General features: G+C 37.3%; 2 protein-coding genes, 1 long non-coding RNA gene and 1 other non-coding gene across 6 annotated transcripts; 1 reads left to right on the top strand and 3 right to left on the bottom strand.

The window, feature by feature from the left end:
- Nucleotides 1-3,099: 3,099 nt before the first annotated feature.
- LOC120006842 lies at nucleotides 3,100-4,236 on the bottom strand. The gene is made up of 4 exons (XR_005470109.1): nucleotides 4,093-4,236; nucleotides 3,906-3,976; nucleotides 3,769-3,827; nucleotides 3,100-3,199 (listed from the first exon to the last, which is right to left on the bottom strand). It is a non-coding gene; the product is annotated as an uncharacterized LOC120006842 (long non-coding RNA).
- An 8,808-nt stretch (nucleotides 4,237-13,044) lies between these two features.
- Nucleotides 13,045-17,375, top strand: LOC120007631 (probable ubiquitin-conjugating enzyme E2 25). Of its 3 annotated transcripts, none has more exons than XM_038857989.1 (8): nucleotides 13,045-13,202; nucleotides 13,311-13,450; nucleotides 13,883-13,963; nucleotides 14,084-14,695; nucleotides 14,787-14,850; nucleotides 15,203-15,342; nucleotides 15,434-15,745; nucleotides 16,848-17,375. In XM_038857989.1, the coding sequence occupies exons 2-8, from the start codon at nucleotides 13,394-13,396 to the stop codon at nucleotides 17,148-17,150; spliced, it is 1,569 nt and encodes a 522-aa protein (XP_038713917.1). In that variant the 5' UTR covers nucleotides 13,045-13,202; nucleotides 13,311-13,393; the 3' UTR covers nucleotides 17,151-17,375. The 3 variants fall into 3 exon arrangements, with proteins under 3 accessions (XP_038713917.1, XP_038713916.1, XP_038713918.1); XM_038857988.1 differs by having other exon boundaries at nucleotides 13,883-14,031; nucleotides 14,119-14,695; XM_038857990.1 differs by lacking the exon at nucleotides 13,045-13,202 and having other exon boundaries at nucleotides 13,209-13,450.
- A 1,606-nt stretch (nucleotides 17,376-18,981) lies between these two features.
- LOC120007792 (callose synthase 12-like) lies at nucleotides 18,982-26,183 on the bottom strand. Its single transcript, XM_038858247.1, has 2 exons — nucleotides 20,707-26,183; nucleotides 18,982-19,454 (listed from the first exon to the last, which is right to left on the bottom strand). Exon 1 carries the CDS (start codon nucleotides 26,032-26,034, stop codon nucleotides 20,713-20,715), a length of 5,322 nt encoding a protein of 1,773 aa, XP_038714175.1. The 5' UTR covers nucleotides 26,035-26,183; the 3' UTR covers nucleotides 18,982-19,454; nucleotides 20,707-20,712.
- LOC120008331 lies at nucleotides 22,992-23,072 on the bottom strand. Its single transcript, XR_005470450.1, has one exon. It is a non-coding gene; the product is annotated as a small nucleolar RNA J33 (small nucleolar RNA).
- Nucleotides 26,184-27,583: the final 1,400 nt, after the last annotated feature.

Genomic DNA, 27,583 nt, shown 5'->3' with positions numbered 1-27,583 from the left:
ATTTATCAGAGTGACATATCAAATGACTAGTACCTCCACTAGATGCACCACTTAATAGCTTACCACATGTTAAACATTTTGCTTTCACTACTTTAACATTATTAGGATTTGTAATTATAATTCTATCAAAAAAATTTCATGCACCACTAGTCGGTTTTTGGGTTTTAACACTTCTAGTTGTACCAGTGGAAGTAGACTCATTTTGAGTTTGAGGTTGAGTATCGGGAGATCCTATGGATTCCTCACAATAACATCCTCCTCATCAATAGCGGTAGGAATCATGGTGTTATCAATGCTATGCCTAGGGTCTATACTAAATCAAATTAAAGCTGCAATAAGCCAATAATTTATAAATAAGAAATTACCCCAAGAATTCAATTCTCTACAATAAGTTGAAGATGAGTTGCCAAGTGCCAATGCCCAATAGTGCTTTTACAAATTGCAATTTACATTCACCTAACAAAAAAAGAGAGTAATACAAGTATAAATCATAAATTCATAATTGATTAATAGATAAAATTAACAAATTAATGAAATTATATAAAATTATATATTAGATATAATCATATAATAGTAATGATATAAAGTATTACAGTATTAGTGTTAGTGTATTATACTATTATTACCATCCGAGACAGAGTGAATGAGCGAGGCAGCGAGCGATGCTCTGTAGAGAGACTTCGAGAGAGACAAAGCCGCAGCCGCAGTCGAGTCCAACTGTCCAAGAGAGGTTGTCCATGGCCACGATTCCAGGCAGAGACTCGGAGTGAGTAGAGACCAAGATCGAGACTGAGACAGGCGGAGGCTGAGATCAAGAGAGGCAGAGCCTCTGAGAGCTGCGAGAGATCAGGAGCTGAATGCTGAAAGCAGAAGTGGATTCAGACAGGCAGAGGCTCGGGCTCACTGACTCAGACAGAGACTTTGAGTCTCAGATCAGTGCCTCGGCCCTCGGGTGACTGGGTGAGTCGTGATTTTGAATTTTGATTTGTGAAATTGTGACTATGAATTTGATGTAACTTTGTAGAAATTGTGACTGAGATTTGTGAGGACTGAGAGAGTGAGAAGTAGATGTAACTCTGTAAGAAATTGTGACTGAGATTTGTGAAGAATCAAGGATGTGAAAGGGGGGCATTTATAGGCTTGTTTAGTTGTTTAGGTCATTAGTTGTTTCAATTGTTTGTAGCAAACGGTCTTCTGATTTGATTCATTTATAGGCTTGTTCTGTTGTTCAGTTCTTCTCTCGTCTAGTCTGCTCCAAGTTGTAGCAAACGGTCTTCTGATTTGATTCAATTATAGGCTTGTAAGCTTGTTCAGTTCTTTAATGTCTAGTCGTCTCTGAATTCTTATCTATGGGATTGGTCTCTTCTCTGCCTTTGGCTCTGCATTGCAAGTCGACAACTCTAGTCTCTAGACTTCTATGTCCAACGGTCAATTGGTCAAAGCTACATAGGAGACCTGGAGGCGGGAGAAGAGAATAATTGAACTAGGTTATTGACTTCTATCCAAAAAATGGTGTTATCGAGCTTTGGGCTCGGGTTAGACCTAAGAAATGAAGCCCAGGCCCGCCCGGGGCATTAGGCTAGGCTGCCCAGGTCAGCTCAAATTCGGGCCCGGGCCAGACTCGAGCCGAGTATCGACCCGCGGGTCAAATGTTGACCCCTAATAAACTTAGTAGTCTCTAATTAAATAAGTAAAAATTATTTATTTTAAATTTTTAGTTTAAGAGATAATATGTCATTGTATACAAGGATATTTATGTAAACTATAAAAAAAATAAAAAGTGATGTAAAGATAGTGTTTTTGTGATATGTAGATAAAATTTATCTTCTTTTGTTGGGCCTTGGGGTGATGAATTGGACTTGGATCCAGTTATGATTTTATAAGCCACTGAGTTTAGCCCAGGATTATCTCAATTGAAGATCGTTTTGTATCCAAAATGAGATGGGACGGCAAGTCGGCAATCCGTTTCTATGATTTAAGGCTTTTCTTTTAGATGAATTTTATTTGCACTACTCCTTTTACTAAGTACACCACAAAAAACAACAAAAACCTTGATCTATACACACACCCTCCGAACCCTACTGTTTCCTCCTCTTTCTATCATTCTCATTCCTTTCCCTCCTCACTCTCATTTACAAAGCTTCTCTCCCAAATCGATGGACGATTCTTCGATGGTTTCTTGGCCGAAAACTTTGACGGAGTCATGGGCAAAGGCGATGAAAGATGAGGAACACTCATGGTCGTTGATTTGGTTGTTGAGAGGGGGGCAGCAGTTTGTGTTGATGTAGAGGTAGCTTTTGCAGCAACAAATGCACTCAAGCATGGATGTTACTGGAAAATATGATGAATGTTACTGCTCCAAGACTCCAACCAGCAGTTAAGCCCTCTTGAACATCGCATCTGTAAGCCTTCATCAATGACTTGTTGTATTTATCTATAGCTTGATTCTCCCCAGTAAATGATACAACCTGTATTGTGTTATCATGAGTGACAAATGAAGTGATCATGCAATGAAGAAGGAAAAAGAGAGAGGTTAAAAGCAAAGTAACATTCTTGGGATGATTGGGAATATAGTTCTAATTGTGTCAATTGTCTGTTCCACAGCATTTGCTGCAAACGAATAAGCAATTTGTCCTCGGGATGCCAGTCTCGCTATAACGACGCTCATCACAGCGCCAAACATGATAACTGGTGGCATATCTTGAGTTCCATGACTGCCTGCTTCAGATTATGTCACGCCCCGTCCCAGGAACATGACTTATTAGCAACACGTGTATGCACCCACGTGCCGCCACCTAAAACAAGGACCCAATACCATTAACTCACCATTATACCAACACAAATTTTAAACAAAAATTCGGCAGCACCTCCCCGTATATCGGAGAATGCCTCCTGCATAAAACATAACAATTTAAAACACACAATTCTCATAACACCAAACTAAATATCCAAGGCCTCCGGCCATATCATCCCAAACATAAATCATCATACACACATACATATCAAGGCATCAAGCCTAACCATCCAAAAGCATCATTCATCCCACACATTACGTATATATCCCAATATACACTTAAGTCAAAGACTAATCAAACACCACACAAAATAAAACCACAAACCACCCCAAGTCCAGGCCATCCGCGTCACGCTCCTCCTTGCTGATCCGTAGTCGAAGCACTAGTGCTAGTACCTATATCACCTGAGGAGGGAAAAAAATAAAACGGTGAGCAGGAGGCTCAGTAGGGATATCGAATAGGAATATAAAATAAGTAATAAGGCCGGAATATTATTATAAAAAAATAAAGCTATGCAACAATATGTCATGTCGTCAAACAAAATGCAATCGTACGTCCAACCGAGCCATGTTGCTAGAGCCAATTAACCGGAACCACTAGCACATGCTCTCACAAATATTCCATATTATGCCACTAGAGCCAATTACCGGAACCACTAGTGCATGTTCACACAAATAATGTTATGCAACTAAATTCATTGCACAAATGCAACATCACAAATAATGTTATGCAACTAAATTCATTGCACGCAATGTCGTTCAACCATGTAATCAAGAATATCGACTACTCGATAGATGATCGAGTGTCCACGGGTAATGCATTCAACATTAAACACACAACATAGAATTTTGAGTTCACAATAGCACACAATCCAATGTTTTTTTCCCCTTGAACAAAAAGGCGGAAACTAATGAAATTAATCATAATTCAGGTAGCCAAAGTGTTCGAGATTTAGGGTTAAGAAAATCTCTACCTTGTTTGAGCAAAAACCTCACCACAACTCTAGCAACCACTTCTCCAAGTTCAAATAACCTAATTCATAACATTTACAATCACTTCCCTTCCAACAATATCAATTTCAACACATACATTCACAATAAAGACACTTACCTTAGTCAATTCTTCAAACCCTTGCTCAATCCCTTCTCCTCCTACCTCCACCCTTCAATCCAAGCTCAAATCTAGTATCAATATCCATAAATTTTGATTAAGCAACAAACTTTTACCCCAAAACCTCCAATTTCACGAAATCCCACAAAACCCATAAACCCTAGCTTGAAATCCATGGAAATCTTACCTCAATCTTGAAGAAATCTTGAAAACCAAGCTTTAGAAAGTCCAAAATCTTCAATTCAAGCTTCTTTCTCCTTGATTCACACCAAAATCCTTCTTCTCTCTAGTTCTCTCTCTCTCTCTCGGCGTTCTCTCTATCAAATGTGTGAGAAATAGTAACCCAGAACTGTCTAAATGTGTTTTAAAACAAAATTTATCTTCGAGTGTCCGGACGGCTCATAAGGTGTCCGGACACTTTATGAACAAATCGAGACAGATTGTAAAACTGTTCAAAAGCTGCTCGAGGTGTCCGAACACTTTGTTTGGGTGTCCGGACACTTCACCAATTTTTTTATTTTTATTTTTTTTTAATTGGGTTTTCACAGATTAGAAGGGTGGATTGCTGGTAGAAAGAGGATCAAATTTAGGGTTACAATGAAGAAATGAAAAAAAAATTTTAATTTTTTTTAATCTCTGCCGTTGATGAGATTCAACGACTGAAATTATGGGGCACAGTTTGCAATATATATATATAAAAGTAGGATACACTTCACAACTTTTTCCCTCTCAAACTTCTAAGATTTTTTTAAACTAGGTGGCATGCCCGCGCTTTGCGTGGTATGTAATTTTATTTTTTAATTATAATGTAGCATAATTGCTGTGTTTGTTTTTCAATATGTGGTTACAAATTTTATCAAATTTAGGTTATTGATAGAAATGTTTTTTTTTTATTTTGTAATTATATTGTTACGTAAATATAGTGTTTATTTTTTAATTTTCGTTTTTTTATTTGTGCATTTTTAGATTGTGGATGGAAACATATGCAATCGTGATTGTTTTTTTTTTAAAGAAATTGTTTCCTTTTTTAGTAATTTTAACCATGACAAACATTAGCAACAAATGTTTTGCAGCTAGCAATAGTTTTGTAGTTGGATGATCCAAGTTGACAAATGTTTTGGTTGCTGGTGTTGATGAAATACAAATATCCCCTACAAATAGAACCACAAGGTTAATATGGTTTATTTTTTTGGTATAAGCGACGAAACAATGTTGGTGTTCATACAACGTACCATAAAGTCTTTTAACAATTGTGGAAGTGATGATAACAACAAAAGGGTCTCTGTTCTTATCAGTCATCGACTCTTCAAATTCCATAGCCTTCTCAGCCCATAATGTAGTTTCAACTTGAACCGTCTGACAGTTTTATCATGGAAAAAGTAATACATGTTAACTGTAGAATATATGCAGTGAATGAAACATTTTAAAACCAATATAAGTTTAAAATAAAATGTAATTAACTTACCAAGAACATAGACATACAGTTCAAATAAAAAATAAAGAAACCAATAAAAAACAAAATTATAAATAATACTAAGAGTGTCACCATTCTATACAAAATGAAAAGCAAAACAAAATCGGGAAAATTCAATAAAAAATTAATGAGGAAAAAAACATTAATCCAATTAAACTAAGAAAATACAAAATCAGACGGATAATGTATTACCCTTCAATCTCTATCTCCAAGTCTAACTTCTCAACCAAAGAGTTATTCACGGTTATTTTGTCAATTTTACCCATTCCAATGAGCAACCCAATAACATCTGCATTAACATTTGTGATACATAGTCATAGACAATAGCGAAACAAAGACAAATGACATAGATAATAGAGTAAGGAAAATGAAAACCTGTCAAATATGTGTGGTTGTTTAACCATTTGATTATCTCATCTTGATTTTGAAAATGAAATTTGTAGTGTTCAATGGGAGGACCATCATATCCCGATAGCTCTCTGAAGGAAGAAATGGGCAAAAAATTAATTGATACGTCTCCCGCTACAAGCTTGTATGCATCATCACTATCAACAATCCTGAAATTTCTAATCCCTCTTTGATTTTATTGCGAAACATTTTGACCTGACGCTTTCGAATTTTTCCATGGATTTTTGGACGTTCTTAGAATCCCATAGCCGACTGATGCGGGCAATCACCTCCCAATTCATCCTTGAACCATCAATTTTTTTCAGTGTATCAGACATAATGATACGTTGTATAAGAAAGAATTAGTTTAGGCGTTGAGAAAGTTGAAGAGAACACAGAGATTTTCTAATTTATATAGGTTAAGCAGTCATAAAAATTAATAAATATTTTGTATTAAACATCATAAATTCAAATAATTAGAAATTACCAAGCTCAAAGAATTAAACATGGCACTACTTTTGAGAAATAACATTTACAGATGAGGTTGGTCTATCAAATATGGTCGTTTAGTGTTATAAATGAGTGTGAATGTATATGGAATAATGACTCAATTAATGAATTAAATTATATGATAGACGTTAAACAATAAAGTGAGGAAGGAGAGAAAATCAATTGATAAATTATATGTGTCAACGGCATGATTTCTTCTAATTAAAGACACACACTTTTATTATTTATAAAAGGTAACAGAATTAATTAATCACATTAAATTGATTAAAAATTTGGAAAAATAATTAATACATGTTATTTGTGTGTTGGAATAAAATAATTAATATGCATTTTAATCATTTTCATTAATCCACATGGCAATTGTAGAATTTATCTAAAAGTTGATGTGGCTGCACCAAAATCATTTTCTTATTCAGTAATCATATAATGTATATGATTTTTTAATTATTATTTTTTAAATATTTTAATTTTTGTTAAAAAGCTTTAGTTGTTTCCTCATCATCGGACAAAATATTTGATTTCCTAAATTCATTCTAACAAGTAACAACAATTTAAAATTATCTTCATCAAATTACTATCCTGCCACGTCAACTAGATATACTCATAGTTCTTTAACACGTGTCTTACCTTTAAAGAGAGAGAAATCGATCACTGGACAGTGGACTCTGATTGATGAAATGAACTCTTCTGTTACATGCCTCTTCTTCTCAAATCTCACTTGCCCAGCGGTTCAGATGGCAGATTGACGCACGCTTCCCGATTTTGACTAATCAATGCGTCCTCCCCCAAACACACAATTTTGAGATTTCAATTACGAGAATCAAATATCCTTATCATGGATTTAAAAATCTTGGGTTCTAACTTTTAGAATTCAATTTACAGTGAAGCTTTGGCTTTGGGATTTTTTTGATGGTGTTTGTGTTGCAGAGGAGAGAGATAGGCATTGCAAGATGAAAGAAGGAAGAAAACGATGAACAAGGAAGTAATTTTGTCTAGGACGAGCTGTTCACCCCTAACCGCACGATTAAACGAATGGTTGAGATTTTAAAAATTCTAACAATTTCAACAAAACCCAATTTCAGCCCCGTATCCCGAGAAAAATCGATCACTGGACACTGATTGATGAAATGATCTCTTCTGTTACATGCCTCTTCTTCTCAAATCTCACTTGCCCAGCGGTTGAGATGGCAGATTCACGCACGCTTCACGATTTTGACTAATCAATGTGTCCTGGTTTTGACTATTGGGTTTATGCATTTGCTATCTGCGATTACGGGTTCGAAGGGCAGTCTCAGTTTGGACAATCCGATGGCAATGCAATGGATTCAAGTTTAATAGTATATATGACTTGCTGACTACTTTGATCAGCATTTTCGTTGTGGTTGGTTCAGTAGGCTTGAGTTTATTGAGAGAAATAGAGGGAGAACTGCGATATTCGTTGGCGACTCTATCTGTCGGAACCAATGGGAGTCCTTTATTTGTATGATTTCCATGACGGCGCCATCGAGTTCGACGCAGTTGAGCAGAGGAGAACCTTTCTTAACCTGTAAGTTATTGGTCAGTTCATCGGTCTTTCTACTTTTGGATTATAGCTTTTTTGACTTTGAAACTGAAACTTTTAGGTGGCCTTTAGTTTCAATTGTCTTTTCTGTTCTTCATTTTCCGAAAACAAATTTTCCTCTCTGGTGCTTTATTTTTTCCCAGAATCTAATCTTGAATCACAACAGGAGCAAATTTTCATTTTCAATGAACAAAGCATCATACACATGCCATTGTTTTGGAGAAAGATAGAAGGATCCCCTCAAATTCCTGCAATATTAGATTAAAACACCAATAGCGTTGCCGGCAAAGCGTAATTGGATTATTTTGATTAAATATCTTCTTTTTTGTTTGTTTCTTACTTTCTTTTGATGACGAACAACAACCTGGAAGAAATAACTTAGGTAGTGTTTGGTATCACTTCCAAAAATTTTGAAAACAAAAATAAAAAACAAAAAAATAAAACATAAAACATAAAAAAAAAAATGTGTGTATATGCTTTTATTTTTATAATAATAGAATATATCCACACCACTATATTTTTTATAACTGCAGTTTTTGTCGTGTTTCACCATTGAAAACATCAACATAAAGAAAAAAAATTAAGAAATAAAACAATAACCCAAAGTATATTTGATCATTGTTTTCATATCTCTATGCAATTTGCAATTTGAAATCTTAAAAAAAGTGTAATCTATAATAAGTATAGTTAGTTTTGTTTCCAAAACTTTTAAAAACCTTTTTTTTCTTGTTTTCAAAAATTTTGAAAACCTATTTTTGGTTTTCATAAAAACCAAAACAGAAAATACAAACAAACAATATTTTTGTTTTTATTTTCTATTTTTTTAATACTAAAACAAAAAACAAGAAACAAAAGTGATACCAAACAAACCCTTAGTAATTTAGGTGAGTATTTTCTCGATTTCGAATCTTTATTTTCTACAGGTACGGATTATTAGGGTACTTTTGAGTAAATTTTTTGCCTTTGTCTTTACGAGTTGTCAGAACCTCTTGCCACCATTATCCTCTCTTTGACAGGATCGTCGCCAAGGAACACTATATAGAGAGGCCGGCGGTGACTGTGGCAAGGATTGTAGTTTTGTTCATTATTTAATTGTATTACCAATGTACTGAAATAAAATAGGCGAGTAAAGTTCCAGGTGCTAGATGGTAATCGATGTCAAATGATGTGAGTGATTATTAAAAATTGATAGGCATCCCATTTTTATTTATTTAATTTACTGTGTGAAATTAATTCAACCTTGATTTAACTTTCAGAATAAAGGCTCCTTAGGCAGACAGCAGCAAAGGGAAAAAAGTTGACAATAAGAATATGAAGGGTTACAATAAGAAACTGGTACTTAATGGAATTGAAATCAATCTTTGCAAAAATATAAATTGCGATGGAAATGTTGGGAAATAATTATACATCTTCTCATGGTATGTTTTCATACTCTCTTTGAGTAAATTTTCAGTTATCGTGAACCTTTGAAAAAGAAGGAACTTAGCTTGAGTGGTGATGGAAATGTCAGCCATCGCCTAATAGTAAGAAGACTACAGATGGGATCTTGGGCTTTCTTATGGATGCAAATATAAAGCTAAGTGTAAGATGTCACGTTATCCTGATAGTGATCAGGTATAATTTTTTCCCTTTGTATGTGTGTGAACATGATAGTTGTTGTTTGATGCAAATCTTAGCTCTATAAATTGTTGAGTTTGGAAGCTGAAGCTATCAGGTGTGTTCTCTTACTGAAAACACCCAACTCTATTCAATTAATCAAGGATGGGAATGCTTCTTTGAATATCCTTTTGCTATACAAAATATGTTTTATTGCCATCCAGATTGAGAATACGTATTTCTTGGTTTACTGATTCCATGCAACAACATTATTGAAGGTATTTCTTAAGCCCAAAACTTGACTTCTTTGTTACTTTAGAAGAAACAAACTGAAGGTTACTTATATGTGGTTCAAAAAATAAACCCCAGTAGGAATGTTATAGGTTATACAGTGTACAATATAAAGGTTATACATTGTCATAATCTCTTTCAAGTATATGATTCCAAGTTTTTTCAATCCACTAAGACAGTCTTACATTTTTTTGTTTTGAAACTATAAATATTGGATTTCTCATTGATCTTGATTAATTTCAAAGGTCTTTTTCTTCTGCATTGCTGTAGCCACCTGGCTTTTAAAGTTTGCTAATATACAACCTTAGAGATATTATTATTTTTTTCCTTGCATAGTTATGCACAAGAAAATAGCAGGGAATGCGATTACCTTGACACCAGAGCTTGAACAAAAATCTCTTACCTATCAATGAAACCAGTAGCTGCAAAGGAAAATATTCATCATGAGACCATTAAAGTGAGAAACCATCGCAAGTCTCGCAATAATTTGATCTTGATTTTTCTTGCATGTGATTTATGCTAACAGGTCAAATATAAATTATATGTTCTTTCTTCTTTTTCAATTTGATTTTTTGTTAAAACTATTCATTTTCATTCCAGGCCATTAGTTCAACCGCTTCTTGCCCTACTACGGTTTCATTCATGTCAACGGAATCAGAGAAGCTTTTAGAGAAGGCAGGGGCTAATCTTCCCTTTTAGGCCGGGTTCAGGTAAAGAAGGGTCTCCGGGGGAAAGGAAGGCAGAGTAGCACTAGCGGGAAGGGACATGACAGCTGAGAGGGAGAGCAAATAACATTTTTTGGTGCCATACAAGTCGCAATAGTGATACTGGATGATACCGGAGTTACTGCCTGGTGATTTTATATTAGGAAACATGTTCATAACAAATACTTTGGAATTTTGTTTCTTTCATTTAATGCAACATCCAAGCAAATGCGTTTTTCATAGCGTTTTCTATTTTCCAGAAATTGAAAACAGAAAACAATTGGAAAACATGTATACCAAACACACTCTTATATTTTCATATGATGTGAAGCCTTGCACAAAGAATGAAGAACAGGTTTGTTGCTGATAAGGCTGCAACTACCCTGGGAATGAGTTTGGTATCTGGTGCAAAGCATAACAAGTGTGTCATTTTCCCAGCCAAAGCGAACATAGTTGTTGAAGCTTTCGAATGAAGAAAAAGGAAGTGGTAGGCTCTCCCTTTCTACCGCACAGAACATAAATTTTTTCTTCTGTAGCCATAGTAAATAATCTGTCTATTTGCAGGGTGTTCGGTCAAAAATTGCAAATGATTTGATCATTGGAGATGGTGATTGTACATTTCTGTTGCGGAAGGTGTAGTAAATTTGTCTTTGTTTCCAATCAAGAATGAACTTTTTATTCCGTATATTTTCTCTTAAATCTAGATACTGTGGAAATGGCTTGCACTTGTGAATATCCAATTATAGACATCTTTAATCTTTTTATGTGCATATTGTTCTTCAACTCTGGAAATTTTTAATCCAAGTCAGGTTTTATGTGCAGGCACTGCCTAATGCAATCAGAAATTCCTCCTGATGTGAAGACTGAAAAATTAACAATTTCATTTAGTATGCAAGAAAAAGAAACTTCAATTTGGAATCCCACTTACTTCCTAACCCAATATAGAGATGTGTAGGATTTGATCTAATTCAAAAAAGAAACACTTGTCTAAAAGAATGCTTTCTCTCTTCATTTTGTGATTTTTTTTTTCTCGATAAAATTGCTTGAAAATTTTTGATTTGATAAATAAGAAACGGAATAGTTTTTACTTGAAGAACAGACTGATCGGATAATATCCAAAAATAAGTTAATGGCACTGATAATGGTATACATCTCTTATTATGGAATATATATTAAGGGGACCAAACAGAGAACAAGGACAAGAAGTCCAGCTAACTCTGTCACTACTGCTAGAGGGTTTGAAACTATGTCGTTTACATGGCAACACATAGTCCACACCTGGTCTATTCTGGGATCAAGATATCAGGTGTTGAGACCTTCTGATTAGTATTATGTGTACATATATACATGTAAATACCCAAAAAATAAAGGGTGGGTCGTGATTTGAGGTTATGGGTTTTGCTTATTGATTATGTGTTTACGTAAATTATTTTGCATTGAAATTCAGATGCTGCTTAACTGTTTATCTAATGTATAGATTATGTTTGTAAAATCTATTGATAGAACTTGTGGTTTGACTCTACAGAAAATCTTAAGTGATTCTCATGATTTGGAGCGATGTTAGTCACGTAAAGTAGATGTGAATGTCAATAGTCATCTATTGGCCACTAATTGTGTACAGTTATCTGTTGATAAATCTATCGTACTTCATAGGTTTTCTACATCATGTAAGTTGTGTCATATATGAAGCTGTAGCTGTACTTCTAATGCCAACATTCGTATTTTTTGTACATAGTTATTCCCCTTTTTTGGTAGATGTTTTGGATAATTGAATTGGAAATAACTATATATCCCTAATCTATTTCCTATTTAACAATATCTTTTTAGATTAATATTCTATATAAAACATAATTATGCATATATTTTTTGAAACGCATTTTGTATGACCAAATATTTTAGTGAAATTATAAAAAAACGAATATTATTCGTGCATCGCAGGGTGCAAATACTAGTTTGATAAAAACATTATTATAATTTTAACTAGGGTTTATCTAGAATTGAGTGTACTTAATAAATAATAGGGTGTATCTTATTTTATTACAGTTGGAGAGGCTGCAGTGATGCACCTTCTTGCACCTTGGAAACTTCGATGCGTGCAAACTTGACAATCTGATTTTAAATTTATATTGGATGTCTAAATGATAAATTTATATAATATCATACTTGGTAATTCAAAAAAATTCAATAATTATAATTTTTATTTATCATTAAATTTTGGATTGCATTTTCCAGAATCATCAATACACAAAATACTGATCATTCAATATTGTAAATTCAAATTGTTTAGGAATAAAAGAGTGCTATCCCAAATATGATTCTTCAAGGAGAGGGAATACCATATGGTAGGGTTATCCAAATTAATCGCTTGGAATGATCGAAAAATTGACCGAAATCCAAAAAAAGAAGATCAAATCATCCATAACCGATCAATTGTTTTTATGTAAAAAAAAGAAATAATTGATAGAAATCGACCGAACACCACTACCAAAATAGTGAACAAAAGGTTACTTTTGGTACTTCAAAAGTCAAAATCACTACGAGCACAATCGGATACGGTAAAGATCATACAGATAAAGTTAGCGCCTTTATCTCAAACCAACAAACGGACATCAAGGCAATATAAAGATTACACGTCTAGGGTTCATTCAGATCCGGTAAGCCGTAAGCATACTATAAATGCTCATCGTTTCCTTCCTGCGTACGATAGAGAAGTGACCTAGCAAGGCGCGAATGCTGCAATTCGCTTGCTCTCGCCAGTAGTGTAGCGGCAACAGGTTTCTCACTTGTTTTCTTTCCAAACAAACACTTTCTAGGGTTTTAGATTCGATCGATCTAGATCAAGTTTCTCTCTGTTAGGTTTAATTTTATCGTTTTGTTTGCAGCCCTTAACAAGGATAACTGCAGTCAGAGACCGTAAAACTTCCTCGATCAAGGCTTGGAGACTCTTCATCGCTGGCTTCGCTCTATGGATCTTGACGCGTACTCCGGCTCCTCGATCGCCAACAAAATAGAAGCAGACAAGGTACTGTAACTCTGTAAGCGTGACGTTTTATGATTTCGATTTGATTCGTGTTAATAGGTTGAATTATTGAATTTTGGTTTATTATCGTCGTTCTTTCTTTGTTCTTTTTATTAATTGATTTAGATTTTACGTTTAAATGCGAAATAATTATCACTCATCAGTATGAGGACGAAGCTGATAAGCACAGCTAAGTTGGATTGTGTGTGTGGATTATGTTTCGAAAGAGGAATTTTAGCTAATGCAGGGGTGGAAAGGGACACAATTGGATAAATATGTTTATTTGGAGTACATACTGTCGATTGATATGTTTATGTTTCTTCAGTCAAATGTCTTTTAATGATTTTTTTGGGTGGTTTATGTGAGATTTTGTTGGTGTGAAAAAGCTTTTCTTGCATAGTATCAGGTATACTGAAGAACAAGTATTCTCTTTAGGTTGTGCTTTGTGATGCCATGGATTGTGACGGAGATGAAGGTCCAACTGAAGTTTTGATCAGCAGCAAGAAGATGGACGTGGTAAGCAAGGAAAATCGAAAGGAAGGAAAAGCAAAATTGAGTTATTTATTCAGAACTCCAAGGTTATTGTATGTTATCTGCCCAATAATTACCTTTTTTTTTTAAATTTTATTTTGACAGGATGTTTCAGCCAGTGATATTGGAAATTCTACTAGCATCACAGGTTCCCTAGATAGTGTTGATCCTCTCAAGAGTTCGGTAACAGGATCAGTTAATTCAAACATTGTTAATAGTTCGAATTCTGACTTGTCCTATCATGATAATGAAGAGGATGCCAATGATACCGATGATTATGTTGATGAGGATGATGCCTCATATGATGACAATGATGCTTACTACTATGAAGATGAGTATTCTATGATGCAATCCCAATTTGATAATGTTGATCTTCCACCTGGGGTAGAGGCGTCACTTCCTTGGTTGAAGGACAATAATATCACATCTGCCACAAGCACATCAACTTGTCCTATTGGAAGCAATATAAAAACAAGTGGTATAGCCACTTCTGAAAGTGTAAAGAAGGCATTCGTTTCCAATAATCCAGAAGACAATGGTGCAATCAAATTGACTGAAGTCTTGACAGGCACTTCGTCTGTCTCTGCCGAATCAAGTTCCAATGGGCAAGTACAAGGCAATGATACTTCTCAAAAAGTTCAGGATTTTAAACAATTTGACATTGTCAATGATTTTTCAGATCATCACTTTAGTGGCATGGGTATAACAGAGGCGAAGGTGAGTTAAAATTGACTAAGCACTCCCTGTCTCTCTCTCTCTCTCTCTCTCTCTCTCTGTATTAACTAGCCTACTCATCCTTTTGCAATAGCCACCAAAGAATTGGGCAAAAAAAATTCAAGAAGAGTGGAAAATTCTTGAGAAGGATCTGCCAGGTTGGTTTAGAGTCTTTTAATGTTCTGATTTTTGTTGCATTAATTACGAGAAGCATAATATATTACACCAGGCTATTTTATGCTTAATGGACTCTAGTTACTGCCTTACTGGAACTTTAAGCATTTAGTATGGTCATGTAATTGCCAACTGTTTTGGGGTTGAGATTCTGGGCAGTTATGTGAGTGCACTGATGTTTCATAATTTTTTTAGGTGCATCACTTGTTGCTAACCGATTTCTCCCGCCCATTTAGAATGCCTTCTATTTCATTTTGAAAAGCACCTTTCTTTGCTGGTTGTTATTGGTCATTGTTCTATAACTCATTTCGCTCTTGTTATTATTCATTTTGACAGACACAATATTTGTTAGAGTTTATGAGGCAAGGATGGATCTTTTGAGGGCAGTCATTATTGGACCTGCTGGTACTCCTTACCATGATGGTCTTTTTGTCTTTGACTGTCTCTTTCCTCCTAAGTATCCAGACGTGCCACCGGTATGTATTTCCGATTATTTCATGGCTGTGCCTTCTCTATATTGGGCATTGCCCGTTATGGCTGGTATAAATTGTGAGTTTCTTATGTCAGATGGTGTACTACTATTCTGGGGGCCTCCGATTGAATCCAAATTTGTATGAATGTGGGAAAGTCTGCCTGAGTCTTTTGGGTACCTGGTCTGGTAAAGAGACTGAGATGTGGAGACCGAAGGAATCAACCATGTTACAAGTTTTAGTCTCTGTACAAGCTCTGATTCTTAATACGAAACCCTTCTTTAATGAGCCTGGGCATGAATCACAATATGTTGGGGCAGAAGGGGAGAGAGCATCCGAGCGGTACAATCAGGATACTTTTATATTTTCCTTAAAGACAATGATGTATACAATCAGAAGGCCACCAAAGGTATGATTTTGACAACTATCTCTATCAATGCCCACCTCTTGTTTATCTTGAGCAGTATTTGACTGATTAAGTTGATCTCGGTCCGCATAAAATCGTGTTAATTATATGTGATTTATCATCTGCATGATGTTGGGTTTTCTCTATTATTTTGCATTTAGTTTGACATTATTAATCTTTACCTTTTTCCCGTTTGGTGCCATCTTTTCTATTTCTCATTTGGTGTTGAGTTGTCAGCGGTTCAACCAATGAACAGAGTCCCATAGCTGTGCAGTGAACTTCTTCACGTATAAACCTGACATTGATATTATGCTTTATGGTTAGCTCACTTCAAGTTTGCTTTGTAGATGAACATTAGATACCACATTAATACATGTAAATACATCTGTCCTTAGGAGGATGAGCTGACAGTTTTGAGTGTGGCTTCATCAGTTGGGTGTGCATGCCTATGTATTACTTGTCACATGTTTATGCTTGTAGGATGGCTGGCTGTGAATACCCCTCTTGTTTTCTCCCTTAAATTTTAAGGGATTGGTGGCTTGGATGCTCCATCCGACTTTCATGATGTGTTCAAAACCACGAATACACTGTTGCAACTTGAGGAAAACTTTGCTCGTCTTCCATCCCCCAACTCTTGGTGCTGTAATCTTGTGTGCTGACATTTCCCTTTTTGGCTCATCTATTGTCAATTATCGTTCTTAAGAAGAAAGCTAGGGGCCATTTTGGTTTTTGTTCTAGAAGTCTTTGCCTGACATAATACTGTTTAATCATATTCTTATTAGGCATCATTAGCATGGATTGAGTTTTCTGGGTGAAATATGTGTGAAATACTTATTTAAGGGCCCATATGGAGCATTCCTCAGGCAGCATAGCCTGAATCCCGAGTTCTTCATTTCCATTCCCCCTTTTGTCTTTTTTATGTTCTCTCTCCCTTTCTACTTAGTTAATCAAAATGACAATTGAGAGGGAATTTTGACACAGTGACCATGTTGCTTTATTGCAACGTACTTTTTTGCATTTTTTACTTACTGGTTATTTAGTTTTGTGATAAATCCATGCATAAATGTATATGTTGTGGTAAGTTGATAAATTTATGAATTTGCAGTATTTTGAAGAGTTTGTTGCCAATCATTTCCGCAATCGAGCTCTTGATATTTTGGTAGCATGCAAAGCATACAGGGAGGGTGCCACGGTTGGAACTATTGTGGTTAGAGATGGGATTCCATTTGTCAATGAAGTTGGAAAGAGCTATTCTGGTGATGAATTTAAGGCCTGCACAATTGGTGTTGTTAAAAAGAGCATTTCTCGTGAATTTTTGTCATCGCTGGGCAAGATGATCAATATTCTCATTACTAACTTTACTAAAAATGGGTCAACAGATTGTGAGCAGTTCCGAGTTGCTGTTTAAAACATTGTGGTTCGGGAGCTGATTGCACGGGGCAGGCATTTAGATCTGAAGTCATTATTATTACTCTTCCAATAATTGATGTTCCATTACCCCCAAAGCCATGGTAGATATTTTTGGGATTCTAGTTAGATGTACAGTTTGAAGGGAATGATGTAAGACTTTTTGCTAGAACTACTTAATTGCTTCTAATATATACATATAATTTAAATATTATTGCGGTGTTTATCATTCTGCTTTGTGTGAAATTATGTTTTTTGCTAGCCTAGCTGTATGGTAGAATTATGGGCATCGGTTCCACTGTTCTTCTTTATCGACTTTGAAAGAGTATAATGAATTTTTTTTGAACTCTGTGCATCATTGGGGCCTGTGACATGTTTGCCTCATTATCTTTGTTTCACCTATACTGCTTGTTGAAGTCCAACATCCTTAGGTTAGGAAACATGAAATTGTTTTCTTTTGGCTGAAAATATTGTTTTAGATCCACGATGTAGCTAGTGAATACTAGACATAAGCAAGCTTTCAGGGAAACCTGTTGATCACATATAGAGATAGGAAAAAACAACACATAAGCATATATAAACAAATCCATTGCTTATAAGTGAGCTTGTAGCTTAGTTCGACCAAAAGAAGGTGAGGAAGGCAATGCAACATCTCTTGCTTTTTCTGGTGGAGGTCTTGCCAGGGTCGGTGAAATTCTCTTGGCTTTCTTTCGGTGGAGGTGTTGTCTGGATGACGTGCATTGCTATAATCACGTCATTTGGAAGGCACTCGCGTGGAGTGCTAGAAACTCATGTGCACATGCCCATTAAATGCCTAGGAAGTAGGAACCAACATGAATGATGAAACTCATGTGCACTCCTCCTCCTAATTGCCATCGCCGGCGTCGTCCTCACTTAATCATCGAAACATCATCGAAACATCACAACCCGAAACCCCAACCAACAATCTCGTGCAAAGATGGTGTTAGAGCTGTTAAGAAAGGCTAATTTTTCGAAACTTCCCTATGATATAATCATTTCTACACCACATCCGTTGAAGATCAAGCTTGAGACCATTGCCGGCTGCTCCATAATCAACATCTATGGCTTCGATTTTCATTTTGAATTTCTTTTTCTTGTGTCTCCATTATATGTCAGGAGAAGATCCATGGATCTGGTGTTTGATTTTTGTTTTTTAATTTTTTCAATTTTGTTTAAATGTCATGTCTTTTTTTTTTGGCGCCAAGTCAGCAACCATTTTAGCAAATGCAAGGTCTAACAAAGGTCTTGTTTGACGCAAAAAAATATTCAAAAGTGTTTTTTTTTTTTTTATCCAGAACGCAAAGTACAGAGCCCTTTTTATGAAAAAAAAAATCTTCTCATTGGCTTAAAACAACTGTAAATTTAGAAACAAATAAAAAAAAAATTGCTTTTGGTTTCATTTAAAATTTGCTCCCATCAATGGTATGGCCGAATGGCATATCCAAATTGAATGGGATTTGATTCGATAATTGAGCTAAAAGGCAATCATATTGTCAGCCTCATCCACTTGATGACTGAGTTGGCCAACATAATAATAATGTCTCCATAAAAGTCTTGAAGCTTCTGCTGTAAAAGATAATAATATAATCAATGCTAACAACGAAGATCCTATCAATCTTCAATAATCCACATATATATAACTGCATTTAACCATAATGCAAGATCTTCCATTTCACAACACACATGAATCATCACGATTCTTTAACCAACGACTAACCCATGTAATGAACATTTTGTGGCTGCCCAGAAGTTAAAAGAGGAGCAAAAACTAGAATATTTTTGCATCAGAGATATTCATTAAGTGGCAACAATTGTCAAGGAAAAGCTCTCACTAAGATATATAAAGGTGGCAGTGTAAATAGATAGCTCTTCTATTTAATTTACATCACAAACATGCTACAGAAACTGCTCCATTCTTATCACTCTAAGCCAGTCAAAATGCTAAGGTGATAGCGAAGCTAAAGTTTGAAAGAACAAATAGACAATAATCTGACAAATGAATAAATAACACCATTGTTCTACCAATCTCAAGAAACTACAACACTGACCTGTACTCTTGTGTAAACTACAAGGGAGAGCTGTACCTTCAAATACATGAGGAACTTAAAGCAGAAGCTCCGAACAAAAACAGATGTAGTTGAAGCTGGCAATTCCCTTCCCCACTCAATTTCAAAATGAATTACCATCGTGTGTCTCGTGAAAAGTTCAACAAATCAAGAAAAAACCATTCAGTCACTCAACTTGCATTAGTTTTGTTACATCTTGTGCTGGACGGACATCAAACCTGAAAAAAATGATAAGACTTCTGATTAATGATGTGGATATTTGTATAAACACTATATTGCACCAAATTAGGTCAACCCTCATTCAGAAAAACATTTACTAAGGAACGTCACGTGTAAAGACTTCAAGAAGCTTATTGTAGCAACCTCAAGCACATATTTAACAACACACTTAGAGCAGACAGATAAAGAAGAACCAGGGTTATTACCCAAAAGGTTTTTTTTTTTGGCATTGAGATGGAATTAAAGGCATGTGTAACTTGCCTTTTCGAAAGGAAATCCTAAGAAGCTTCATATTAGAAATTACATCAAGACACTAAAAGCCAAAATGCCATCGGAAAAACCACATATTGATCAACTAATCGAGAAAAATTGTATTCCCTCTGTTAATGCCAAATGATAACCCGAGGATATCATTTGAAGATTCATTACCACGCTGAATCATGTAACGCATCTATACAAATTAGAGCTAGCACCAGCCTTTTGGCATCCTGTTAAAACATTAAATTCTAAATTAAAACTAGTCTTAATCATGAGGTGATATAAAATGAGCTAAAAAATTGCTTGCATATTCAGAACAAAAAACTCGTGACAGCACCAAGTGAGAGTCTAAACAATAACCAAAAGACAATTAAATTTTCAAAACTCAACAATTCAACAGGTATTCAGGGAAGGGAGAAAAATTAGTCTTAAACTATAGCAGTCAATTGCTAAATGCTATGTACTGCATAGAAGTCACTGAAAGTGGCTAATCAGAATACAGATATTGAGTTTAAACATGCCAAACTGATTCCACTTCAAGTGGCAAAAAAAAAATAAAACAAACATAGCAAAAACAGGCATTTGGGGCTACAATTTACCAAAAACATGCTAGTATCATAAGTTGAGAGGAAACTCAAGTCCACTTGGTATAGAATCCAAACAATTCAGAAAGAATGACCCAGGATCATAAGGTACTTCAGCAAATTGAATTGAGGAGCAACAGCTAAACAGCAACTAAAAACAGGGTACACATAAGTCAAGAAGAGTTTTATAAATATAGGTTAGCTGTGATACAGACTAGAGAATTTCCCACTGCTCCTTTGACTGACAAGAAAGGGCATATGGGGATAATCTGATAGTTGAAAGAAGCAACAAAAAATTTAAATGTCACAAAAATAAGATTTTCGAATGATTAAAGTTGACTAAGCAAACAATAAGAAAGACAGACCACGAGAACTAAAAAATCTAGCAAAAATCAAAGCTCAAAATTACCTCAAATCATAAGTCAACTTTAGATTTTTTTCCTGCAACAATCTGGAATATGCGGAGGCCCCTGCTGAATGCATCATTGAATAGAATCCTTGTTTGCATTGCCTGGAACCCGGGCATCCATGATAGAAATGCCACAGGAGTCATGACAATCACTCCAAATAATATATCATAAATTCTTGCCACAGAAACCACGGACTCCCAAAGCAAAGTCGATTGCAGCAATGGACGAAATACTTGGGCAATCAATAGCAGACCCCATCCAGTAGGGATAAAGGCCAAGAAACTTGTGAAAAAATCAACAAATTTGAAATTTGTGAATTGTAGCAGCGCGATTATCAGAAGTACTGCAAGCACAATTACAAGAAACTGAACCAGACGATAATAGATGTGATCCTTCGCTGCATATTTGTCCCGAGCATAAGAGATTATGGCATAAACTCCAAAAGTTACAAAAATGTAAATCCAAGATAGCAAGTAAACAGCGATGCTGGTACTTCCTGAAGCAATGCCAAGCTGGTATACTATTCCAAACTGAAAGAAGAAGAAACGGAGGTCCAAAATTACTTCAAGTATCTTTCCCCAAAGGCCAGTTGTCCTAAGATGATCCTGCTCCTCATACCACCATTGTTCCCAGCTCTGTTCAGCTTTAGCAAAAACCCCACCACGATACCAGATCCAGTTCATAAAATCGTCAAAGTCGTACACAGTCTTCAACCAATCAAAGCCTGAAGGATTAAACACAAAGGGGGCCATTATCCATGACACAACCAGGAACCAACTGGAGATTGTCATGGCTATATAAACAAATGTGTTCTTAGCTATGGGACTATGAGATGCATAGATAATTAGTATTACCCCGAGCTCAATTGCCTTCACAAAGTGACTACGTGCATAGAGCCTGTAGTTTTCTGCAAAACCCTTATGCTGCACAACAAAACCACGCCCAGTTGCCCGATACTTTGCCCCACCATGAAGTATGGTTCGGCCAAAAAAGTGAGTTTTAGTTCCCATGGAGAAGGTGTAGAAAACAGAAGAAAGCTGCAGCTGCATTGTCAAGAAATCCCATATAGCTTGGAGGAATCCATGCTCAAGAGTATTCTCCACTATCATCGGAAGGGCAGTGAACAGACCAAGTTGGATGATGAACTGCTGGTTCAAAATGGTACCAATGGCTCTATTGTTGCTGCTGTTATTGGTCACAGATTCCTCAACACCACTTAAAGAAAGATAAAGTCGGCCCCATAAAAATGCATATACAGTCAGAACAACCATCATTGTGTTGAAATAGAATCCTACCGTGGTGTAAAAGAATGATAACATCCGGAAGAAGTCCAGCCTATGACCCAATCTGTAGACATCTCTACTTAAAATTTGTTCGCCATTTCCACTAGCAACCTTGGCTTCAAACATGGCTATCTGATTTAACCCAACATCCCTTCCCTTACCAACTTGGATATACTCATGGTGAGTGACATTGCCTCCTCGCAAAGTGCAATTAAAGCCAGCAAAAATGTCCTCACTGATGTTAATTACCCTGGAAGCTTTGCTAATGCCACCTCGAGTCAAGAACCAAAATCGATCAAAGACATCTGGATGACCATAATGCATTCGAACTTTCAGAGGGTTCGCCAAAACACGCTGTCCCAAGGTAACAAAACTTGTTTCCTGTGCCGACATAAACCAAGCAAGCGATGAAACAGAACCAGTGAAAACATGTTCCCTGACCCCCAAAATTGTGGGTTTCCGGACTCCATAGTAGCGCCTGTACTCTTCCAATAAATTCCGCATTTTCAGAGCTTCCTCGAAGTAGTTGTCCTGGTTCATATCAATAGTCTGAACAGCATCTCCACGAGTAAAGATAATCGAATGATTTTGATTTTCAGGTTTTCCTTCTCCAAGCTTCAAGGGGCCTGGTAGCTTGACCCTATAGATTTCCACTTCCTTCTCCAGCTGCTGATCATACTTAACAAGAACAGAGTAGAATTCCTTCTCATCCCTCCCCGTGGAAACCTCATCAACATAGGCAACTCGAAGGGCCTCATTGTTCTTTAATAAATACAAGATATCCTCTGCGTGGGGATCCTTTTTTGCCTTTTGAACCCCATATATCTGGCAGGCAACTACGTACGTATATTTCATCAAAGCAGTCCCGTACTCATGTCCTTTAAATAACAAACTAACTGAACTACTAGCTCTGCTTAAGCTCCGGGAAGAAGGTGACCTTTCAGAGCCAAAATCATCCATACGACCATCTCGCCCCATCGAACCTAGTTCCCGTGACCCTTCCCTAATATCCATCTCCGATGCAGAATCAAGAAAAGCCAGCATCTTAAGAGCCCGATAATAATACATCATACCCCTCACAGTACGAGAAAGGGTCTGACCTCTGTACGATGCCCAAAGCCTGAGATCTCTCAACTTGGTTGTCCATAAATCATGGTCCTTTTCCATCCCTTCTCGCCGCATCCTCTCCAGGAAGTTTTTCCACTCATCATCATAAATTGTTTGCAGATAATACAAGATGGAAATACCATCTTCATTCTCAGTCCTAAGTTGTTCTTTGCTGTATAGCACCTCCTCATTGTAGTAAGGGGTCAGAACACTGAAAGCCATCATTTTCTCAACTTGGGGAGCGTGAGGCATGTTCATGAAGAGAGAATTACTGAAGAATGCTATCCTGCGTCTTGCCTCAAGGTTTACTGGGATTGTTTGTATCGAGTCTCTGGAGGTAAAAATGGTATGCAAACGCCGGACCTGCCTATAGAAGTTCTCATTCGTGGGATCAGGCAGTTCAACAGCATTCTCAAAAAGCAGCCCGCCCGTTGGATTTCGAGGAGCCAAACCATCCTCCCTTAGTTGTTCAATGCTCCTCTTATCTTTGAAGAAGTCTCTCGTAGCAATTTCATACAGAGCCTGCAGAGCGTTCACCACCTGGTTAACATCTTTCTTAGGCTTATTCAATAGCTCAACAAGTCTAATTAACTTGGCATGGAATTGGGGCAGCACAGTCATCTTGAAGGTTTTAGTGAACTTTTCAATCTCCAATGAATGGTCAATTTCTTGAAACAAGATTGTGACAATAGAATGTTCCTCAGAGTTGAGTTTTATAATCTGGAGTAGCAAGTGTTTAACACTATCGTAAGCTTCTATGACAGAGCACCGCTTATATTCATTCTTGCATATCTTATACCAGAGCCACCTATCAGGAGCATCCACCAATTCCTTGGCCTGGCTGAGAGCAAGCAGCAACTCATTACAGAGGAGAAAGCATGGCCAGCGAATAACCCTGACGTTCCAAGTGTTCTGAGGCAGCTCCAACAACTCAACCTCACGGTCAGAGATGATATCTTCTTCCCTGAATGTGGAGATTATTTCATTCCATATCAAAGCGAACTTATTGGCCTCAACCTGGTTTGATTCAAGCTTCTTGAAGGGCCGGCCAAGCCCATACCTCAACTTTAACCGGTAAATGGCATCCTTAAACTTGTTCTTCAGTGTCCCCCTTGTATTTAACAGATGCTCCTCAGGCATTAGATTAAACTGAATCGCACTTGCGAAGAACTGGAATCTCAACCGCAGCTGCTGAATGTTACGAATCTCACCCAAGTGTGCAAACAACCCTACACCTGCACCAACAAGGGAAGAATAGATGACATACCATATCTGCAAGTCCATCAAGTAAATCAACACAACAGGGAACCACAAAAGTCCAACTACCAATCTATTACTGTCATGGAAGAACTGGTGCCACTCATAATGCACACCCTTAAGCCGCAACAACTGTTTCGTTGGCTTAACCATGGGTTTGATCTGCATGAAGTAACTGAACGAAAATTTGGTACCAAGTACCACAAACCAGAAAAGAAAGTACTTTACGTTATCCACAAGACCTTCCCTCAATGCCCGACCCACAAAACTCCGGCTTTGAAACCACCAAATCAACAAGTAAAAGACCTTCCAATTCGTGCTCTCAAGGAAGTTCCTGACAAAGGGAATAACAAATAGAGCCAATGCCAGTACCTCAGGCAGAATAAACACGCACGCCACCACAAGAAAATTCACTATGCGCTTATCAGCCTCACGGGACCATTCCCCATCTTTGTCCTGCTGAGTCCAAATTCGAACATAAAACACCGTGAATATAACAATCCAGCAAGCAGCAACAATGGTTTTCGACACCATTCTCACTCCAAGCCATAGAGTCTCTCTAGAAACGAGACTATATTGCATCCCTGCATCGAGCAAGGACTGCAAGAAGCGCAACCCACTCCACGTGAAAAAAACTGTCAAAATCCGGACCTGAACGTCCCTATTCGCACTACCCCTCAATGCCTGCCACGGATATTCTGTCCCCTCCCAGGCAACAATGATAGCAGCTTGAAGAAATAGAATCAACATCACCCAGAGCCTGTCAAAACTCCTATGCAAGTTCAAAAACGATCTCTGCTCCACAAATCCAGTTTTCCCCACGTGCTTGCTCGTACTCGATAACACAAAGAAGTTACTTCCAACATCGATCGGCCAATTGAGTTTTGAAAAGCATCGTCTGCTCCAAAAGTACTCATTCAAATCATCGTAGTTTCGCCATGCACTGTGCGGAGCGGTTCCATTCTTGCTGCTCTCAACCTCAGCCTTAATCGTCTCGTAAATGGGCTTCACAACGCAGTTCAAGAAGGCATTCTCGCCAGAAATAGAGGGCATAACTGGCTGCCCGGTGTTCTCATCGATATAATCCTCTAGAATCTTGTTCAATTCCATGGCCATGTGATGGAAAATATAGCAAAGGCACTCCGGCATGAACCGGAGATTAGCAGCCTCGCCCCAAATCAAGAGATACAACGCAACATAGAGAAGCTCTCGCTGTTGGTCAGATGCAGACTGCTGTCGCTGGCGGCCGCCGCGATTATCGGAGATCCAGATGTTTGATTTCTTCCCAATATATGAACACCAACTCGTATAGTTGCCAAGCAATTTCCGACGGAAGGGACGGAGCACGCCAGGGTGAAGAGAATCTATGTTGTCAGGAGGAGGAGAGAGTCGCATCTGAGCGTTGGCGAGGTGGAGGACAAGGTGCTCCCTCTGATTCCGGACATTATCACGTTGGAATCCAAAGAACAAGGCGAGCCAGTCGATGAGGTCGAAGTGCGGGAGCCATTGAGAATACGGCGGCTTACGGAGGTTCCCAACGGCTCGAAGAGCCGCCGCAGCCGCACGTACCTCCGGGTACCGTAGTGAGGGGTGGTCAGCGAGGAGGTTATGGACTGGTATTATGTTGTAGGGCTCATTCTCCTCAGGCTGGCGCGGGCCGTGGCGCTGCCGGAGGCTCATATAATCAGATCCAGCGAAAGACTATTTGGACTCTGCTGTGATCAGTTTTCAGTCAGAGAGAGACACGGAGAGAGCGAGAGAGGAGTGGGGGATCAAATGACAGAAAACCAACAGGCGTAGAGCGGTGAAGGTATTGAGCGCGTTTGGGTGTTACTTAGCTTTGACCCTTTTCTCTCTCTGTTAAGCCTTTTTTCGAATTTTTTTTGGAAAAATTAAATATTAGTCCTCATGCTTTTGTTTCAAAAAGCAAACTATTAAAAGTATTGGGAATTTTGTAAAAATGACCTTCTCAAAAAGTCAAACCAGAGAAATGACTCACTTTTTTATAAACCGCAAAAATGACCTAGTTTTATATTGCAAAGACCAAATTATCCTTAGAAAACAAAACCCACCCTTTGGCTTTTCCCCTTCCCACGAAAACCCACTTCTTTCAAACTCATTTTGCTCGACGGGCTGCTCGACGATTACCGTACAACTTCCGATCATCAGTTTTTAGCAACAAATAAGAGATTTTTCCCCCTCTGAGATTAGTATCTTATTGGCTCAGTTTTCTGCCTAACATATACTCGATTTTAACTTGGTATTACATGAAAAAGTTTGCATTTTGGTACATACCTGTGGCCGGCTTGGGTTTTTGGTGAAACTCTGTTTAATTGGGTGACATTGTGGGTGAAGTCTTGGGTTTTTGGTGGTGCTTGCATGCAGGTGGTCGGACATTATCTGTGTTCCAGTATTCTTAACTTTGTAGTCGAGCATGTATGTTCTGTAGTCGAGCATAATTATTGTGTAGGTCGAGCATTAGTCGAGCAGTTTTATTTCCGTCGGGCATTATGAGTGTTCCAGTTTTCTTAACTTTGTAGTCGAGCATAGCATAACTGTTATAGTCGAGCTTAATTGTTGTGTAGGTCGAGCATTAGTCGAGCAGTTTTATTTAGGGTCGGGCATTATGTGTGTTCCAGTATTCTTAACTTTGTAGTCGAGCATAGCATAATTGTTGTAGTCGAGCTTAATTGTTGTGTAGGTCGAGCATTAGTCGAGCATAGCAGAATTGTTGTAGTCGAGCATTGTTGTTGTAGTCGAGCATTTAATGTTGTTAATTTTATGTGGTCGAGCATTTTTATGAAACTGTGGTCGAGCATATTTATTTTTTGTGGTCGAGCAAATGTGTTTTTTTGGTCGAGTATGATGATTGAAGTGAATATTAATTTGGTTATTGTATTTCTTTTCAGATAGACAATTTTTCAAGGAAATGGATTACATGATTGAAATGAAAAATCATTTCCCAGGTAAGGTTAGTGTTTTTTCAAATATATCTGAATCCATAAGCAAAATCAAAAGGAAGCTTAGTGAGGATCAACTGGAGATGTTTAGGAGAACATGCTTTGGCATGTTTCTGGATGTGGGGCACATGAATTTCTCTGGCCAGTTGGTACATCAAGCTCTACTACGACAAGTTGTAACCTTTGCTAAAGAAGAATCTGGTGTGATATTATTCAGGTTCAAATTTGCTGGAAAGAGGGCAACATTTTCTATTGGTGAATTTGCTCTT

Source organism: Tripterygium wilfordii, chromosome 10 (assembly GCF_013401445.1).
Source record: "Tripterygium wilfordii isolate XIE 37 chromosome 10, ASM1340144v1, whole genome shotgun sequence".
Lineage (NCBI taxonomy): Eukaryota > Viridiplantae > Streptophyta > Magnoliopsida > Celastrales > Celastraceae > Tripterygium > Tripterygium wilfordii.
This window is presented reverse-complemented; position numbering and strand designations above follow the sequence as displayed.

Excerpts from the sequence above, each read along its gene's own strand:
- LOC120007792 (XM_038858247.1), bottom strand. The coding sequence starts at position 26,034 with ATGAGCCTCCGGCAGCGCCACGGCCCGCGCCAGCCTGAGGAGAATGAG.
- LOC120007631 (XM_038857988.1), top strand. The coding sequence starts at position 13,394 with ATGGATCTTGACGCGTACTCCGGCTCCTCGATCGCCAACAAAATAGAA. Across the intron at positions 14,032-14,118 it reads TTCAGAACTCCAAGGTTATT|CATCACAGGTTCCCTAGATA; the intron begins GTATGTTATCTG and ends AAATTCTACTAG. Across the intron at positions 15,746-16,847 it reads CAATCAGAAGGCCACCAAAG|TATTTTGAAGAGTTTGTTGC; the intron begins GTATGATTTTGA and ends ATGAATTTGCAG.